The sequence below is a fragment of the Pollachius pollachius genome, assembly GCF_949987615.1.
Source record: "Pollachius pollachius genome assembly, chromosome: 9".
Taxonomy (NCBI): Eukaryota; Metazoa; Chordata; class Actinopteri; order Gadiformes; family Gadidae; genus Pollachius; species Pollachius pollachius.
The window spans coordinates 10,611,318-10,628,905 of record NC_136942.1 but is presented as its reverse complement, the minus strand read 5'-3'; the positions used below and the strand labels follow the sequence as shown (position 1 = coordinate 10,628,905).

General features: G+C 49.6%; 1 protein-coding gene across 1 annotated transcript in view; it reads left to right on the top strand.

Annotated features, from left to right (window-relative positions):
- kif21a (kinesin family member 21A) overlaps positions 1-17,588 on the top strand; it is a 53,278-nt gene that overhangs the window by 25,806 nt on the left and 9,884 nt on the right. The window contains exons 4-23 of the mRNA XM_079743010.1: positions 1,884-2,024; positions 2,493-2,642; positions 3,370-3,540; positions 4,596-4,711; positions 5,243-5,438; positions 6,043-6,232; positions 6,595-6,661; positions 7,167-7,367; positions 9,065-9,176; positions 9,820-9,934; positions 10,693-10,881; positions 11,356-11,555; positions 11,778-11,885; positions 13,149-13,217; positions 13,495-13,637; positions 14,090-14,234; positions 14,923-15,120; positions 15,782-15,883; positions 16,068-16,233; positions 17,304-17,324. Coding sequence (XP_079599136.1) covers positions 1,884-2,024; positions 2,493-2,642; positions 3,370-3,540; positions 4,596-4,711; positions 5,243-5,438; positions 6,043-6,232; positions 6,595-6,661; positions 7,167-7,367; positions 9,065-9,176; positions 9,820-9,934; positions 10,693-10,881; positions 11,356-11,555; positions 11,778-11,885; positions 13,149-13,217; positions 13,495-13,637; positions 14,090-14,234; positions 14,923-15,120; positions 15,782-15,883; positions 16,068-16,233; positions 17,304-17,324 — 2,800 coding nt within the window. The remainder of the gene's footprint in view (positions 1-1,883; positions 2,025-2,492; positions 2,643-3,369; positions 3,541-4,595; positions 4,712-5,242; positions 5,439-6,042; positions 6,233-6,594; positions 6,662-7,166; positions 7,368-9,064; positions 9,177-9,819; positions 9,935-10,692; positions 10,882-11,355; positions 11,556-11,777; positions 11,886-13,148; positions 13,218-13,494; positions 13,638-14,089; positions 14,235-14,922; positions 15,121-15,781; positions 15,884-16,067; positions 16,234-17,303; positions 17,325-17,588) is intronic.

Below are 17,588 nucleotides of genomic sequence, written 5' to 3'. Positions count from 1 at the left end.
AAATTTAATTTAAAGGTCTCATATTATAGCACCAGGTGTGAGTTTGATTAGCTGTTACAAGCCGTTTTGAAAATCGGTCTCTCAAAATCGGACATCAAAATTGGGCGTGTCCACCTAGATGTGTGCTGGATAGATCAGCCTACCAGCCTACCCAGTGCCCAGTACACTGTAGCAAATGTTGCTCATCTTCCGTCATACATCTATGGGGACACACACGGCTTATAATGGCTAATCACACTCACACCTGGTGGTATAATATGGGACCTAATAATTATAATCAAAGACACGATGACAACATATCTACAGAGAGGTCCAGAACCCAAAGTTTATTCTGCAAGTCAAAATGTTGTAATCTGAAACAGAGAGAAGCAAGAAAAGGTTTTAATTTCTGTAGCAACAACAATAAGTGCCAGTGTTTTGTTTTACTCAAAATGATAATCATTTGATTCGCTGTAAATCAACTTCTTCCCCTCTGTGGACTAATGGACAGGGTGGGAGAGAGAGAGGGAGAGAGAGAGAGATCATGGTGTAGCACTAAATGTGAGAGAGATCTCCGAGGTCAGAGGTCAGTCCTGATACTGTTCTCACCTCCTCACAGCCTTTGAGAAGACTGTTTTAACAAAAGTACCCCCACATCCCCCAGGCAGCTGTCATGGGTTGGGGGCTGGGCCCCAGCAGGGGGGGGGGGAGATGGGGGTGGGGGTCTGGTAAGGGGTGGAGGTGAGGAGGTTAACATGGTGGCGGTGAAGCAACAGTTGTGGTCGTCCGTCAGGCGCCATCATCTGAACATAGAGGGGTTGGAACATAGTGGTCTAGTGCTGGTTAGGCTGTCGGACCCCCAGCCAGGAGGGTCTGGGTTCCAACCCTAACGTCCCCCACGTTCTACCTGAGAGAAACCCCAACCTGCTTCTCCATGACACTTAACATAACATACTGTAGTCAGTTGCTTTGGATGATATGGATTTTTCCGCACCACCCTTAACTTAAACCTCTCTTTGGTGACGTTGGCCAGCAGAGTTGGCGTCTGACGCCATCTCTTTATTTAAATATTTTCATTGGTGCTTGTATTTTTAAACGGCCGAGTTGGATTACTGTTTGCAGTGAATCCCAGGGCAGAGCTCACGCCATGTTAACAGTTCAGGAGGACAACTTCTTCATTCTACACACAGACTAAGTCTTTCTCTTAGTCGTCACCCACATGCTTTTGGTTCCCAGGTTCCTCTGGTTCTAAAAGTCTCTGGTAGTTTTCCGAGCAGTCTTATGACCGAGGGGCTCGGATTATTGTAAGTCACATTTCTGGATCAGAGTCGCGCTGTGTGGCCGCTCTGAAGTCCGTGTGTGTAGGAGCCAGGCGTTGCCTTCCTCATCCTCCTCTCTGATGAAGGGTAACCCGATTACACTGTACTGTACTCAGTGAGTTAAGACCCAGGCAGAGAGCAGTCGTTCATAACACATATGTTAAGAAGGGTTCTTAAACGTTGCATTCTTTCGTTGTGTTCTTTATTTGTTGTACCCTGTCATTAACTCTTGAGACGGCCAAACTTTGAGCTTGCTACTCAGATTAAAATACGTGACATATTCTCCCAGTTTTTAGCTCTTTGCCTGGCGATCTAGCCTGTGAAGCACACATTTCACATACAGTAATGACTCTGATTTGGCGAAGGTTTTCGTTAAGAAAACATGCAGTCATGTGTTTTATTTATACACACATACACACACCCGTACACAAACATGTACACGCACAAACAGAGTTGTACACACACGTACACACACATACATAAACACACGTACAAATACACATACACACATATTCATATACACACACACACACACACACACACACACACACCCAAAGCGTGTCTCCTGACCCCCTGTCCCCCCAGCTCTACAACGAGGACGTCCTGGACCTGTTTGACTCGGTCCGGGACTCAAAGCAGAAGCCCCACATCAAGATCCACGAGGACGCGGCGGGGGGCATCTACACTGTGGGGGTCACCACCCGCACCGTGGCCACCGAGGAAGAGGTGGGCCTTCATACCTGTGTGTGTGTGTGTGTGTGTGTGTGTGTGTGTGTTGATAAATGGTTGTGTTAATACGTGTGTGTGTGTTTGTGCACGCATGCTTTTCCAAATGTGTGTGTATTTATTTGCGCGTGTGTGTATGCTTTTACAAATGCGTGTGTTAATACATATGTGTGCGTGCTTATACAAAGGCGTGTGTGTGCAGTCCTTGCTCTTACTGTACCGACAGAGATATATCGTTGTGTCTCTTTCTTCTGCATAATGTAGTTATTGTGAGTCACTTTGGATAAAAGCGTCTGCTAAACGCCCTCAATGTAAATGTGAATGCAGTTGGCACCAATGCTACACACGAACCTCAAAGCAGTTACATAATAGACAATAGTTTATAAGATATATTCATGTTTCATTCATGTAGATCAGCCTGTATCTTATCGGACCAATATGCCCCCCCCCCCCCCCCCCCCCCCCCAGATGATGCAGTGCCTGAAGCTGGGGGCCCTCTCCCGGACCACCGCCAGCACCCAGATGAACGTGCAGAGCTCGCGCTCCCACGCCATCTTCACCATCCACCTCTGCCAAGTGCGCGTGTGCGCCCCCGACCCCGACGCTGACGCCGACGCCGTGCGTGACCTCACGTGCACTCTCATTTACATCTACACAAACTCGCATGCACTCTCATTCACATGCACACAAATTCACATGCACACAAATTCACATGCACTCTCATTCACATGCACATGAACGTTCGCTCACTTTCGCTCTCATTCACATGCACTCTCATTCACATGCACACTCCAGGGTGTTTAGTGACCACAAGGAACATATTTCTGTCTCAATAGCTCTGCCCAAGATAAGGCTCGGAAATAGTTTGTGTAAAGTGAGAGGTGGTTGGGTTTCATTTAAGAACAAAGAAATCCCTGATTTCCGCCAACCTGATACCTAAGATTGGGCAGATGTACGCACAACTATTTGCGCAGCAAGTCAAAATGTATAACTTTTTAAATAATCATATTTTGTTGCAAAGAATTTGTGGAAAAACACGCTTTTAAAGAGAGATTAGCTGAATAAAATGAGCTGCAATCCATCATTACATTTGGTAGAAGAAAAGTCCAGGGAAAGTAGATACAGCATCTCACAGCGTAAAGTAGCTTTATGCTACTGCCAGCATGAAGTGGACACAACCGCCTGTGTGAAAAGTTAAAGTTAAATGTTACTTTATTACTTTATTAATCCCAGATTGGAAAGTCACAGCATTGAGTACAGCCCACATTTTAAAATCATTCAAATAATAAGATGTCTTCTGCGTGATTGAATCATCGTTCATCTCTTCCGGGTTTCTGTCCATCAGCAGGACGGAGAGACGGACAACAGGGTTTCCAACGGCAACTCGGAGATCGACGAGTTTGAAACCCTGACAGCCAAGTTCCACTTCGTGGACCTGGCCGGGTCGGAGAGGCTCAAGAGAACTGGGGCGACGGGGGAGCGCGCCAAGGAGGGCATCTCCATCAACTGTGGACTGGTGAGGGACCCTTAGATCAACAGCCTTAACCCTTAAACTTAACCCTGTTCACTAACCCCATCAACTGTGGACTGGTGAGGGACCCTTAGATCAACAGCCTTAACCCTTAACCCTTAAACTTAACCCTGTTCACTAACCCCATCAACTGTGGACTGGTGAGGGACCCTTAGATCAACAGCCTTAACCCTTAAACTTAACCCTGTTCACTAACCCCATCAACTGTGGACTGGTGAGGGACCCTTAGATCAACAGCCTTAACCCTTAACCCTTAAACTTAACCCTGTTCACTAACCCCATCAACTGTGGACTGGTGAGGGACCCTTAGATCAACAGCCTTAACCCTTAAACTTAACCCTGTTCACTAACCCCATCACCTGTGGACTGGTGAGGGACCCTTAGATCAACAGCCTTAACCCTTAAACTTAACCCTGTTCACTAACCCCATCAACTGTGGACTGGTGAGGGACCCTTAGATCAACAGCCTTAACCCTTAAACTTAACCCTGTTCACTAACCCCATCAACTGTGGACTGGTGAGGGCCGCACCCTTAGATTAAACCTACCACCCTTATTCTTAACTCTGTTCACTAACCCCATCACCTGTGGACTGGTGAGGTCCGCAGGCACACTTAGATTAACACCCTCAACCCTTAACCTTAACCCTGTACACCAACCCTGAGTCCTTACCTTAATACCTAACCATAACCCTCAACCTCTAACCTTAACCCTGTTCACTTACCTTGAGTCCTACGTTTAAAACCAGCCATAACCCTTGCCCCTTACCCTAAACCCTGAGCTCTAACCCTGAGGTCTTCTACTGCCTCATTCGACCCATTATGTTTCTGGAGGGGCACCGCCATCTAGTGGTGAGGTTTTGTATCTGCAAATACATACAATTTTGGAGGAATTTCAAAATAATTTCACACACAATAATGATCCCACAATAAAGTAATATAGTGCCATTCAAAAATGACTAGACACCCTACAGACGGTTGAGGGAGAAAGTAATTACAGTAGTCCTACATTATTGCAATTAATGTGAGTGTTTGTTCCCAGCTGGCCTTGGGGAACGTGATCAGCGCCTTGGGAGACCGTAGCAAGCGGTCGTCCCACGTCCCGTACAGAGACTCCAAGCTCACCAGACTGCTGCAGGACTCCCTGGGGGGCAACAGGTGGGGTGTTCACTACAGTTCACATCTATTGCAGGTGTTCACTACATCTCACATCTACTATAGATGTTCACTACAGCTCACATCTACTGCAGACGTTCATTATATCTACTGCAGATGTTCACTACAGCTCACATCTACTGCAGACGTTCATTATATCTACTGCAGATGTTCACTACAGCTCACATCTACTGCAGACGTTCATTATATCTACTGCAGATGTTCACTACAGCTCACATCTACTGCAGACGTTCATTATATCTACTGCAGATGTTCACTACAGCTCACATCTACTGCAGATGTTCACTACAGCTCACATCTACTGCAGACGTTCATTATATCTACTGCAGATGTTCACTACAGCTCACATCTACTGCTGGTGTTCACTACAGCCAACCTCTACTGCAGTTGTTCACTTAGTGAAAATACTTTTGAAGAAAAAATGGAAGAAAAGAAAACTGCCCCTGAACGAGTATGTCTCTGAACGTCAAACCCCTCCGCCCCCCCTCACCACCCTGGTCTCCTCTCTCTCAGCCAAACGGTGATGATCGCCTGCATCAGCCCGTCCGACCGGGACTTCATGGAGACACTGAACTCACTGAAGTACGCCAACCGGGCGCGCAACATCAAGAACAAGGTGGTGGTGAACCAGGACCGCGCCAGCCAGCAGATCAGCGTCCTGCGCACCGAGATCGCCCGGCTGCAGATCGAGCTAATGGAGTACAAGACGGTGAGCAGCGCTGTTAGCATGCTAGCTGTAGAATTAGGGTGTTGGCATTAGAGTTAGCGTGTTAGCAGAAGAGCTGGCATGTTAGCAGTAGAGTTAGCATGATAGCAGTAGCATGTTGAAAAGTCTGAAGTATGGTTAGCATGTTAGCATAGGGTTAGCAGTATAGTAAGCATGTTAGCAGTAGAGTTAGCATGTTAGCAGTAGGGCTAGCATGTTGGCAGATTAGCAGTAGGGTTAACATGTAGCAGTAGGGTTAGCATGTTAGCAGTAGGGTTAGCATGTTAGCAGTAGTGCTAGTAGTTTGAGCATGTTAGCAGTAGGGTTAGCATGTTAGCAGTAGTGCTAATAGTTTGAGCATGTTAGCAGTAGGGCTAGATTGTGATCAGTAGCATGTCAACGAGTCAGCGGTAGGATTAGCCGGTTAGCATTAGGGTTAGCATGTTAGCAGGTTAGCAGTAGGGCTATCATGTTAGCAGCAGCACCAGCATTTCCTTAGGGCTTGCCTGTTAGCAATTAGGAATAACGTTTGCAGTTACAATCAAATGATGACAGATTTGAGTGACCTCCCCCCTCCCTCCCCCCTCCCTCCCCCCTCCTCCCCCAGGGGAAGCGTCTGGCGGGGGAGGAGGGCGTGGAGAGCTTCAGCGACATGTTCCACGAGAACGCCATGCTGCAGACGGAGAGCGGGAACCTGCGGCTCCGCGTCAAGGCCATGCAGGAGACCATCGACGCCCAGCGGGCACGCCTCACCCAGGTCCTCAGCGACCAGGCCAACCAGGCGCTCAGCCGGGCAGGTGAGGAGTCAGAGGTCACCGGGGTCACGACCTCAAGGTCACCGCCACACACTTGACGATGAGATCCGATTCGCTTTATCAAATCCAGATGGGAAATTCAGGTGTTGCGGCAGGAAGTAAAAATATTTTAAATATATATAAACACAATATACACAATGGGTTTAGTAATGACAATGCAAAAAATATATAAAACCTAATAAAGGCGAAGTTTTAAGATAAGTCTAAAGTGTTCTATTATTATAACGGCGCAGTATGACACAATTGTATTCAGGGAAAGTGTTACGGTCGAGCCAAGTAGATGACATAACGTTAATGTTAATATTGTGCTGAATCTCATGGTGTTCCTGTGTCTCATCCCCCAGGGGAGGGAGGCAGCGAGGAGATCGGCAATATGATCCACGGTTACATCAAGGAGATCGAAGACCTCAGGTAAACACACACAGTCCTCCGGGGCTGGTCCATGAGGGGTTGAACCCTGTTAGCGCTTTGTGTTGTAGCGCTAGGCTTTAACATCAGCAGTCCTCAAAAGCTAGTCGATGAGGGGGTGAACCCGGGTTTACCGCTGGGTTAGGATGAGACCTCAAGGAAACATCATCAGTCCTCAGGAGCTGGTCCATGAGAGGGTTAAACCTGTTAGCGCTAGGTGGAGGAGGGAAGGAAGGGAGGGAGGAGGGGAGGGAGGGAGGGAGGAGAGATGGAAGGGAGGGAAAAAGGGAGAGAAGGAAGGAAGGGAGGGAGAAGAGAAGGAAAGGAGGAAGAAAATAAGGAAGGGAGGAATGAGAGAAGGAAGGGAGGGAAGATCAAAATCTGTACGGTTTGGCTCGAAGTCAGAAGACTTATTTCATATTGTGTAATAAAAACATGAGTGCACACTTAAACAGGCCTTTTGATTTATTTTATTATTATTAATATCTCTTACTCCTGTTCTGCTCAGAGCCAAGCTGCTGGAGAGCGAGGCCATCAACGAGAGCCTCCGTAAGAACCTGTCCCGGGCCTCCACCCGCCAGTCCCTGTACGGGGGCCCCGGGGGGCCCTTCTCCTCCATGGCCCCCGAGAAGGAGACCTCGGACGTCATTGAGCTGGCCAAGAAGGACCTGGAGAAGCTGAAGAAACGGGAGCGCAAGAAGAAGAAGAGGTAAGGTCATCGTAGCCTCCCCTTCACCCGCCTCAGTCTTCCAGAGGTGTAGCGGTGGCGCTAGGTGTCGTAGCTCTAGGAGTGTAGCGGCAGGTTTCATAAGGCTAGGCGCCGAGGCCCATGGTGCAGTAGTGCTAGGGGGGTAGCGCTAGGCTTCATAGAGATGGGTGTCGTAGCGCTAGGTGCTTGCTCCAGCCAGTACAGCTGCAGAGCCATAGTGGTCCAATTGCTCATGCCATCCGTCCCATCTATGAGGAGTTCTGACTGGAGGCTCGGATGGGAGGCTGCAGGTGGGAGACTGTTTGTTTAAATCTCCTCCTCTTGGGTCTATCCGTTCTTCCTTCTGGTTTTATATTTCAACGTTTTTGACCTATCCCCCTCTATTCATTCTCCCACCCGTCCCTGCCTCCTCCCTCCCTCCCTCCGTCACATCCATCCTTTCTCCCTCCCTCTCTCCCATATATCCTCCCTCTCTCCCTCCCTCCCTCCTCCCTTCCATCCATCTTCCAAACAATCTATCTTCCTTCCCTCCCTCCCTCCCTCCCTCCCATACATCCTCCTCCCTTCCATCTATCTTCCCTCCCTCCCTCTCTCCCTCCCTCCCATCGATCCTCCTCCTCCTCCCTCCCTATACCTCCCTCTCTCCTGTGACCTTTGCCTCCCTCCCTGAAGACTCCAGCTCCTGCTGGAGGAGCGCGAGCAGCAGGGGGGGGAGGAGGCGCTGGAGGAGGTGGGGGGTCCCAGGTTCGTTGGTCCACTTCCTGCCACTGCTGCTGTTCCCATCGCTCACCTCTTTAGTTGCCTTGGCTACCTCTTCGTTTTGTTTAGAGAATGGTTTTCTTTGTACGTTTCGGTTGGAGGTAGTTGCCACACCGGGATGGAGATGTAGGTAGCTAATGGGTAGCTAGTACTAGTTAGCTATGAACAGCTAGTGGTTAGATAGCTAGTGGTTAGCTAGTACTAGTTAGCTAATAGTAGGTTAAACAGCTATTAAGCCATCTTCTGAACATCCACCACTAAGAATTACCAAAATCTTTGCATTTCTTCCATAATACAATCACGCATTCCACATCGAGTCCTGGAGTCCATGCGCCATCTTAGAGCCTAGTTTGTTGTGCGCTGGTCGTGTTCCAGTAAAACGTCCACCGCCCACTCTCTCTAGATCGAGTTGGCTGCTGATCTATTCTTCCATTAACTGTACTTAACCATCTGGGCTGAGAAAGAGGCGAACTGATCTGGAAACTTACCGTCCAACGCGGCGTCAGTGCAGCTGTCCTGTGTGTCGTTATCACACTATGAGTGTTATAAAGAGAGCAGTCTGAGGCAGTAGGCTGTGAGGATGGTCCCTGGTTTGGTGACTACCTTCAGTTTTCTTCACCGGCTCACAGACTTTTATTTGCTTATTGATTTGTTCAGTTGGAGGATTCAAAAGAACACACTTAGTCCTGCTCACTGAGGACAGAGTGGGCTCACTGGAGCTGTGTGTTCTGTTGATGCAGCAACATCTTAGGCGTGTGTGTGTGTGTGTGTGTGTGTGTGTGTGTGTGTGTGTGTGTGTGTGTGTACTTTGTGTCCTAACACCACACTGCCTAGTTCCATTAAGCTCACCACTGCGTTGTGTCTTTGTCGTGTGTGTGTGTGCGTGCACATGTGTGAGTGTGTGATAATGACCCTGACTCTCGTTGTGTGTCCCTCAGCGCTGTGAAGGAGGAGCTTCCAGACAACGACCAGGACAAGGGGGCGGAGGGGGCAGAGAAGGAGGGGGCGGAGAAGGAGGGAGCGGAGAGGGCCAACGAGGAGGCAGAGATGGTATGATTGACAGACCAGTTTTCCTCAGTAGTTGGATGAAGGGCTGGGGATTATCCTATAATGACAGCAGCGTGTAAATTAGGAAATATCCTCATTGTCATTATATACTTTTTATGATACAGGATTCAGGCTTTTTCTCCTTTTGACATTCCATCTCGGAGTTAGACCTGCGCAGTGAGACACTTTTCAATGTTCGTACCCGCTTCCATTAGCATTAGCATTCAATTCTGAGGTGCCATAGCATTAGCTCTACAGCACACACATTATCCTTCAGGTAATGCAAGCTTGACTCTATTAGCGTGGAACGGCTGCTATGAACTAAGTAAAAAAAGAAGACGAACAAGACTTTTACTTATTTTAGAAGCAGTTTCTACCACACTTTATTTCGTTCCTAATATTCGCTCCTTCTTCGTCTCTCTGGTGACTAGGAGGCAACCGGGTAGACTTCACACGCTGGGGATGGACCCAAGAACCTTCTGTTTGGGAATCCAACCCCCTAGCCCCCACTAGACTAGACTACCCGGATTAAACACCTGCCTAACGTAATCTCCTCGTAGCGTCTCGCTCTACACATGGGGTTAGATGTTGGTTCAGACGGGAGCAGTTTGAGGTCGTCTTGAGCGCGAGTTGTCTCTGCTCACAGGAACCTCAGGAGGGGAGCGACCACGAGGAAGGAGAGGAGGACGAGGAGGAGGATGAGGAGGAGATGGACGTGGAGGAGAGCTCAGACGACTCTGACTCGGAGTCGGATGAAAAAGGTAATAGATCGAGCTGATCCTTAGAACTACAGTCTATTGACCAACTTAAGTGACACAGGAATCAACATGCGAGTGCTTTGTCTTGGTGCTTTGAATCTCACTGTTCAGTTGGGTTGGAGGGAGGGAGGAGAGAAGGAAGGGAGGAGAGAAGGAAGAGAGGGAGGGAAGAGAGAATGAAGGGAGGGAGGAGAGAAGGGATGGAGGAAGGAGAGAGGGAGGGAGGAGAGAAGAAAGGGAGGGAGGGAGGAGAGAAGGAAGGGAGGAGAGAAGGAAGAGAGGGAGGGAAGAGAGAATGAAGGGAGGGAGGAGAGAAGGGATGGAGGAAGGAGAGAGAGGGAGGGAGGAGAGAAGAGATGAAAGGGAGGAGAGAAGCAAGGGAGGGAGGAGAAAACGGAGGCGGGAAGGAAGGGAGAGGGGAGAGAAAGAAGGGAGGAAGGAGAGAAGGCAGAGAGGGAGGGAGGAAGGGGAGAAGAACTAAGAAAAGCATACAAGGGCAAATTAACGTTAGGCTTACCTGCTGTACTTCATGTAGGGCGCAAGAGTGCAGAGATGTAAGGGATCATATGCATTAAGACCTGGCAGCCATCTTGGTTCAACTCCCAGCTAGCTCTTAGAACCAAGATAAGACCAAGATGGCCGCTCGGTGGAACCAAGATGGCCGCTAGGTGGAACCAAGATGGTTGCCTGGTGAAACTAAGACGGCCGCTTGGTAGACCAGGCCCACGTTTGATTGGTGACGGCGTTGTGTCGTCCCTCAGAGAACTTCCAGGCGGACCTGGCCAACATCACATGTGAGATCGCCATCAAGCAGAAGCTGATCGACGAGCTGGAGAACAGCCAGCGGCGGCTGCACACGCTGAAGCAGCAGTACGAGCAGAAACTCATGATGCTGCAGAGCAAGATCAGGGACACCCAACTGGAGAGGGACCGCGTGCTGCACAACATGGGTGAGGAGAGCCGGCTCCTGGTGCCGTCACACACCTCCTCCTCTGCCTGTGTGCACAGGGAACAAACTTCCCTCCCTTTCTTCTCTCCTCCCTCCCTTCCTTCGCTCCTCCCTTGATTCTCTCCCCTCCCTCCCGTCCTTCTATCCTCCCCCCCTTCCTACTCTCAGCCCTTCCTTCTTTCCTCCTTCCCTACCTCCTCTCCGCCCTTCCTTCTCTCCTCCCTCCCTCCCTCTCCCCTCCTTCCCTCCGTCCCCCCACCCCAAATGAGCAGAGAGGTTTGCTGTACCATGTGACTGACAAACCCTTGACCCCGCCCCTGCCCCTGGCCTCGTAGCCTGTAGACCTGTTTAGCCAAGACCCCCCACATCTCCTACCTCACTCCGTAATAGCGAGCATCTGTAGACCCCTGCTCTTCGCCTGACCTCAGGTGAAGGTGGGCGAGCCGGGACTCATGGCTGGTGTCGCCCCCTGCAGGCTCGGTGGAGAGCGGCACGGAGGACAAGGCCCGCAAGATCAAGCTGGAGTACGAGAAGAGGCTGAGCGTGATGAACAAGGAGCTGCAGAAGCTGCAGACGGCTCAGAAGGAGCACGCCCGCCTGCTGAAGAACCAGTCGCAGTACGAGAAGCAGATGAAGAAGCTGACGCTGGACGTGGCTGAGATGAAGAAAACCAAGGTGGGTCCTAGGTATCAGTGATTAGCGATTAGTGATTATCGATCGGTTTGTTGGGAACCAGGTTGTGCAGCCCCCCACTTGTCGAGTGTCCAAGCGGTATCTTGACTGTGATTGGACAAGTCTGTCTTGAATTACCTTGTCTCTGATAGGTGCAGGTGTGTCTGGACTTACCTTGTCTGTGATTGGTGCAGGTCTTTCTAACCTTGTCTCTGATTGGTGCAGGTCAGGCTGATGAAGCAGATGAAGGAGCAGCAGGAGAAGAACCGAATGAACGAGTCTCGCAGGAACCGGGAAATCGCCTCCCTAAAGAAAGACCAGCGCAAGCAGGAGGTAACGTTCTCCTGACAGACGGTTTTAACACATGGTTATGACACATTGTTCTAACACACAGTTCTAACACACAGTTCTAACACAATGTTCCATGGTTCCAACACACTGTTCCATGGTTCTAACACACTGTTCCATGGTTCTAACACACTGTTCCATGGTTCCAACACACTGTTCCATGGTTCTAACACAATGCTCCATGGTTCTAACACACTGTTCCATGGTTCCAACACACTGTTCCATGGTTCTAACACAATGTTCCATGGTTCCAACACACTGTTCCATGGTTCCAACCCACTGTTCCATGGTTCCAACACACTGTTCCATGGTTCTAACACAATGTTCCATGGTTCCAACACAATGTTCCATGGTTCCAACACAATGTTCCATGGTTCCAACACACTGTTCCATGGTTCCAACACACTGTTCCATGGTTCCAACACACTGTTCCATGGTTCCAACACACTGTTCCATGGTTCTAATACACTGTTCCATGGTTCTAACACATGGTTACATGGTTCTAGCACACGGTTCCATGGTTCTAACACACAGTTCCATGGTTCTAACACACGGTTCTAACACATGTTTCTAATATTATAACCTATTAAATACGGTATGATTTCTAGATGTCATGGCAAAGTCACGGCCTGCTTGCGACACTGGACTTGTGATTAGAGAATAGACGAGGCATCGACGCAGACTTTCATTTCTGCTTTGACGTTGATTAGCTATTGATACCATAGATAGACTGTATAATATTACAATACCGTGTGAATTGCATAGGGGTAGATTTGAGGCCATGAATATGCATGAGCAAATGAAAAACTCAACAGCCAGTAGAACACTTCTACTGGCTGTAGAAGTGTTCTGAGACACGGCTGCGAAGGTCAACCTTCAAAAATAGTAGAGGCAAGTATCGTAAACGAAGTGCCGGTATGGGGTCGGTTCCGGGCCGTGACCGTATCCAGTGGAATAGCCTACATTGACTATGATGGTTTCTATTATTTTCGGCGACTCTTTTACTGCCGTGACGCTTCCGTGACGATTCTGGTGGAAATTGGCCTTTAGACATGGTTCCTTGGTTCTTACTCATGGTTCTAGCACATGTTTCTAACAATCGGTTCTAATATGGAGGTTGTTGAACTCAAGCTGGTGGGTCAACATAAGCAGGAACTAACAAAGATCTCCGCCGCGCTCAGACGGTTGTTAGGCTATATGTTACCACCATGTGTGATCCACTGAACTCCTTATGCTGTCCGCCTGCAGCACCAACTCAAGCTGCTGGAGGCCCAGAAGAGGCAGCAGGAGCTGATCCTAAGGAGGAAGACTGAGGAGGTGAGCTACAGTGATCGGCCGATATAAATGTTCCTTTTTTACATTGAGACCTTTGTTATCCTCATTGTGTAATTTTTATGATGTAAATTGAGGGAGCAAAAGAAGTATCGGCTCCAAATATCGACTCAAGAGAATCTTCAGCCCGTATCGGTCATCGACTAAGGCTGACGATCCCTTGTGAGCAGCGACTGCGTGCTAGCACAATGCCGTGGGCGTTCTCCTAAGTTTCAACACAATCACCGATCGTTCTGCAACGGGGGGGTGTGTTGGTCTCCAGGTCACGGCTCTGAGGCGACAGGCCCGGCCCACGTCTGGAAAGGTCATCAGGAAGGTCACAACCTCTGACCCCAGCCAGGACCCCTACAGACCTCCCTCTGGACGCATGTACGCCCCGGGCAACGCTGCTCCAAACGGCACCAGGTAGGTTGAGCGTTGTGGTTGCGTTGTTGGCAACTGAGACAAACTTGAGAACCGTGCTAACGTTAATGTTGACCGACAACGGACTAGCTAACTTCAACGTTATGGTTCAGTTATGCAACCCAAGGAACACGCAGACGCTTCGACACAGTCGTGAACCTGTTTTGGTTCTGTGTCGGGTTTTAGTCAACGGACCAATCACATCCCTTTCTGCTGCGTCGCCTCGACGCAAGTTTACAATTATTTGGAGGCGCACATCAGGCCCATGCTGTGGACGCAAGGAGGGTCCTTATGACTTATAGGTCCATAAACCCCCTTGCGTTGCATCAACATGGGACCATAACTAGTTAATCTCATTAACGTTAAACGTTCACGGGATGCAGGTCTTCGTGATGACTGGTGAGAGGCTAGCTTACTGAGTTTGCCTTGCTGACGTTAACCTTCACGATGTTCAGGTCTTCGTACCGGCGCATGACCGGCCTGTACTCCACCAGAGTGGCCCGGGTAAAATGGCAGTCCTTGGAGCGCCGCATCTCTGACGTCATCATGCAGAGGATGACCATCTCCAACATGGAGGCCGACATGAACCGCCTGCTCAAGGTAAACGCAGCGCAGCCCAGCGCTGCCGACGAGGCTGAATTCAATCGCGAGGCCCATTGCTGCTGATGCCAGCTGAAACAGGGAGGCGGCAGAGAATAGGATTTGGCAGGATCAGGCATTAATTAGGTAGCCGGTAAGGCTTTATAATAAACTCTTTGTTGGCTCTGTTAGTGATCAGTAAAATTAGAGATGGTAAATGTGTTTTATTCGTCAACCACGTTGCACATTAACATAATCTGATGATGTGTCATTGTTGTACATTTACATTCAGGGCTTGTAGCAGACATTTTTATCAAAAGCAACTTACATAAGTCACTTTGTCAGAAGAAAGAGGAACAATATATCAGTCGGTGTAGTAAGGATGTGCAAGGACGTACAACATGCAATAAGTGCGTACATTAAGTGCCAGTACATACAACATACAATAGGTGTGTACATTAAGTGCAACCTACATTGAATGTAACCTTGATACAGCGTGTGCGCAGCAGGAGTAGAATCCCCGAGGTCGACACACTCTGCTGTCACTGCAGCGCTCTGCCGCACTAGCTCCACCGCGCTAGCTCCACCGCACTAGCTCCACCGCTAATCTCTTAAACCCATTATCCATCAACGTCCGACCGGTCGATACGAGACCGGACCCGACCCGTCCGGTCCTCACCCCCTGTCTCCGCCCCTCTGGTCTCCGTAGCAACGGGAGGAGTTGACCAAGCGCAAGGAGAAGGTGATCCGGAAGCGGGAGCGTCTGTCAAGGGAGGGGCCGGAGGTGGAGCGGGCGGCAGCTGCGCCACTGAACGAGGAGGTCGACGCCCTTGGGGCGAACATCGACTACATCAATGACAGCATCGCCGACTGCCAGGCCAACATCATGCAGATGGAGGAGGCTAAGGTCAGGAGCAGGGGCTTCTGGGTAATGTAGTTAATTAAAGATGGATCATGCAGATGGAGGAGGCTAAGGTTAGGAGCAGGGGGTTCTGGGTAATGTAGTTTGTTGATAATTAAAGGATAGATTACCATAATCGGAGAGGGTTATGGGTAATGTAGTTTAGTTAATTAAAGGATATATTTATAAATCGACGACATCATGCAGATGGAAGAGGCTATGGTCAGGAGGACGGGAGCAGTGGGTTCTGGCTAATGTAGTTAATAAAGACAGATCATGTAGGTGATGGAGGCTATGGTCAGGAGGACGGGAGCAGGGTGTTCTGGGTAATGTAGTTAATTAAGACAGATCATGTAGGTGATGGAGGCTATGGTCAGGAGGACAGGAGGAGGGCGTTCTGGGTAATGTAGTTAATTAAAGGATATGTGACCAACATCGACTACATCATGCAGATGGAGGCAGCTAACATGGGTTGGGGGTTCCATTCCCTCAATGGGGTGTTAGATGCTGTAATCTCTGCCACGGCTCATAAGCAATCAGTTCTTCGATCACTTTTAAAAAATTTAATTTCCTCCTGCTTGGGTCACAACCCTAAACTAAACTAAACTAAACTATAACTACAAACTATAAACTTCTTAAATCTGTTACGTGTGTCTCTGGTCTCCAGGAGGAGGGAGACACGGCGGACGTCTCGGCCGTGATTGGCTCGTGCACGCTGACAGAATCCCGCTTCCTACTGGATCACTTCATGTCCATGGTCATCAACAAGGTACCCCCATGCCGATCAGTCTCACTCGCGTATCTCACTTTTAGTAAAGTATATCTCACTATTGATCTCTCTCACTCTCTCACTACTATCTCACTATTAATAATGGTTTGGTGTTGACGTTCTTGGAGCTGAGGGGCTGCAGTCCCTAACGTGTGTGTGTGTGTGTGTGTGTGTGTGTGCTCAGGGTCTGCAGGCGGCCCAGAAGGAGTCCCAGGTGAAGGTGATGGAGGGGCGTCTGAAGCAGACGGAGATCACCAGCGCCACCCAGAACCAGCTGCTGTTCCACATGCTGAAGGAGAAGGCCGAGGTCAACCCTGAGCTGGACGCGCTGCTGGGGAGTGCCCTGCAGGGTGAGAGGAGGCACACACGCACACACACGCACTAGCGCGCGCGCACACACGCACGCACGCACGCACGCACGCACGCACACACTCAAACACGCACACACACACACACACACACACACACACACAAACACACAAACACACAAACACACACACACACACACACACACTCGCGCGTGCACGCGCGCACACGCACGCAAACACGCACCCACAAACACGCACACGCACACGCACACACACATACGCACACACACACACACACACACACACTCTATAGGTCAGGAGCATTGCCTGCCTTGAAAAGTACTCTTTAAAGATAAAATCTTTGTTATCGTTATTTAATCCTCCTGAACCCCAGTCCCCATGTACACCGTTTTGTGTGTATTGTGTCGTGAGTGTTGTGTTGTGTGTGTTGTGTGTCTCGTCTAAGAAGTCTAAACCAATCCCTGACCTCCACCACACCCAGGATCTGAAAGGGTTCTGGACTAGAAGTTTAACCAGCGACGTGCTCCTGACCGGGCCTACGTTTCTGATTGAATAAAAAATTAACCTTTCAGAAACTGGGTCTGGTGTCGGCCCCCATGCATGTGTTTGAGTTGTTTCCTGCCTGTTGTGATGCTCTACTGAACAGAAGCTGAACTGAACATACCTGAATACACCCCAACAAGAATCAACCTGGTTTGGTTGGCTCAGCCCCACTAGAACGAACAGAAACAACCTGTTTTTGTGAGCTCAGCCCCTCTAGAAGAACTAACAGAACCAACCTGGTTCTGTTGGCCCAGCCCCTCTAGAAGAACTAACAGAACCGACCTGGTTCTGTGAACTCAGCCCCATTAGAAGAACAGACATCAGCTCTACTTTAAGGGTACACTGTGAGGTAGAACTGAGTCAATTAGTGGTAAAGTTCTCCCAGCCTCTGTTCCGTAGGACGCCTGGTCGAGGTCGATGCTTTTATTTTGTAGACATTTTGGGGGACTTGTGTTTTGATTTTGTGTGTCCCTTCTCTTCCCCCCATTCCCCCCCCCCCCCCCCTCCTCGTTGCCTTGTTTTTCTTTTGGTTTCTTTGTGTTTCCCAGAGCTAGGTAGCATACCGCCGGGTAAGTGACATCATCAGTTGTTTTTCTCCGTGTCACGAACGCATGGAAGCCCCCCCCCACGCCCCCCCCCCCCCCCTCCCCCCCTAACGATACCCTGTTAACACAAGCAGGCGCATGCGGTGCATCAAGGCTTCTCTCCATCTGTCTGCTGTACCCCCCCCCCACATCTGAAGGACTTACAGTTCCTCGCTTCAGCACCGTGACTGAGGGCAGACGCTCCGACAGGAAGTGACCACGCTGAAGTTTTCTCACCCCCTCCTCCCC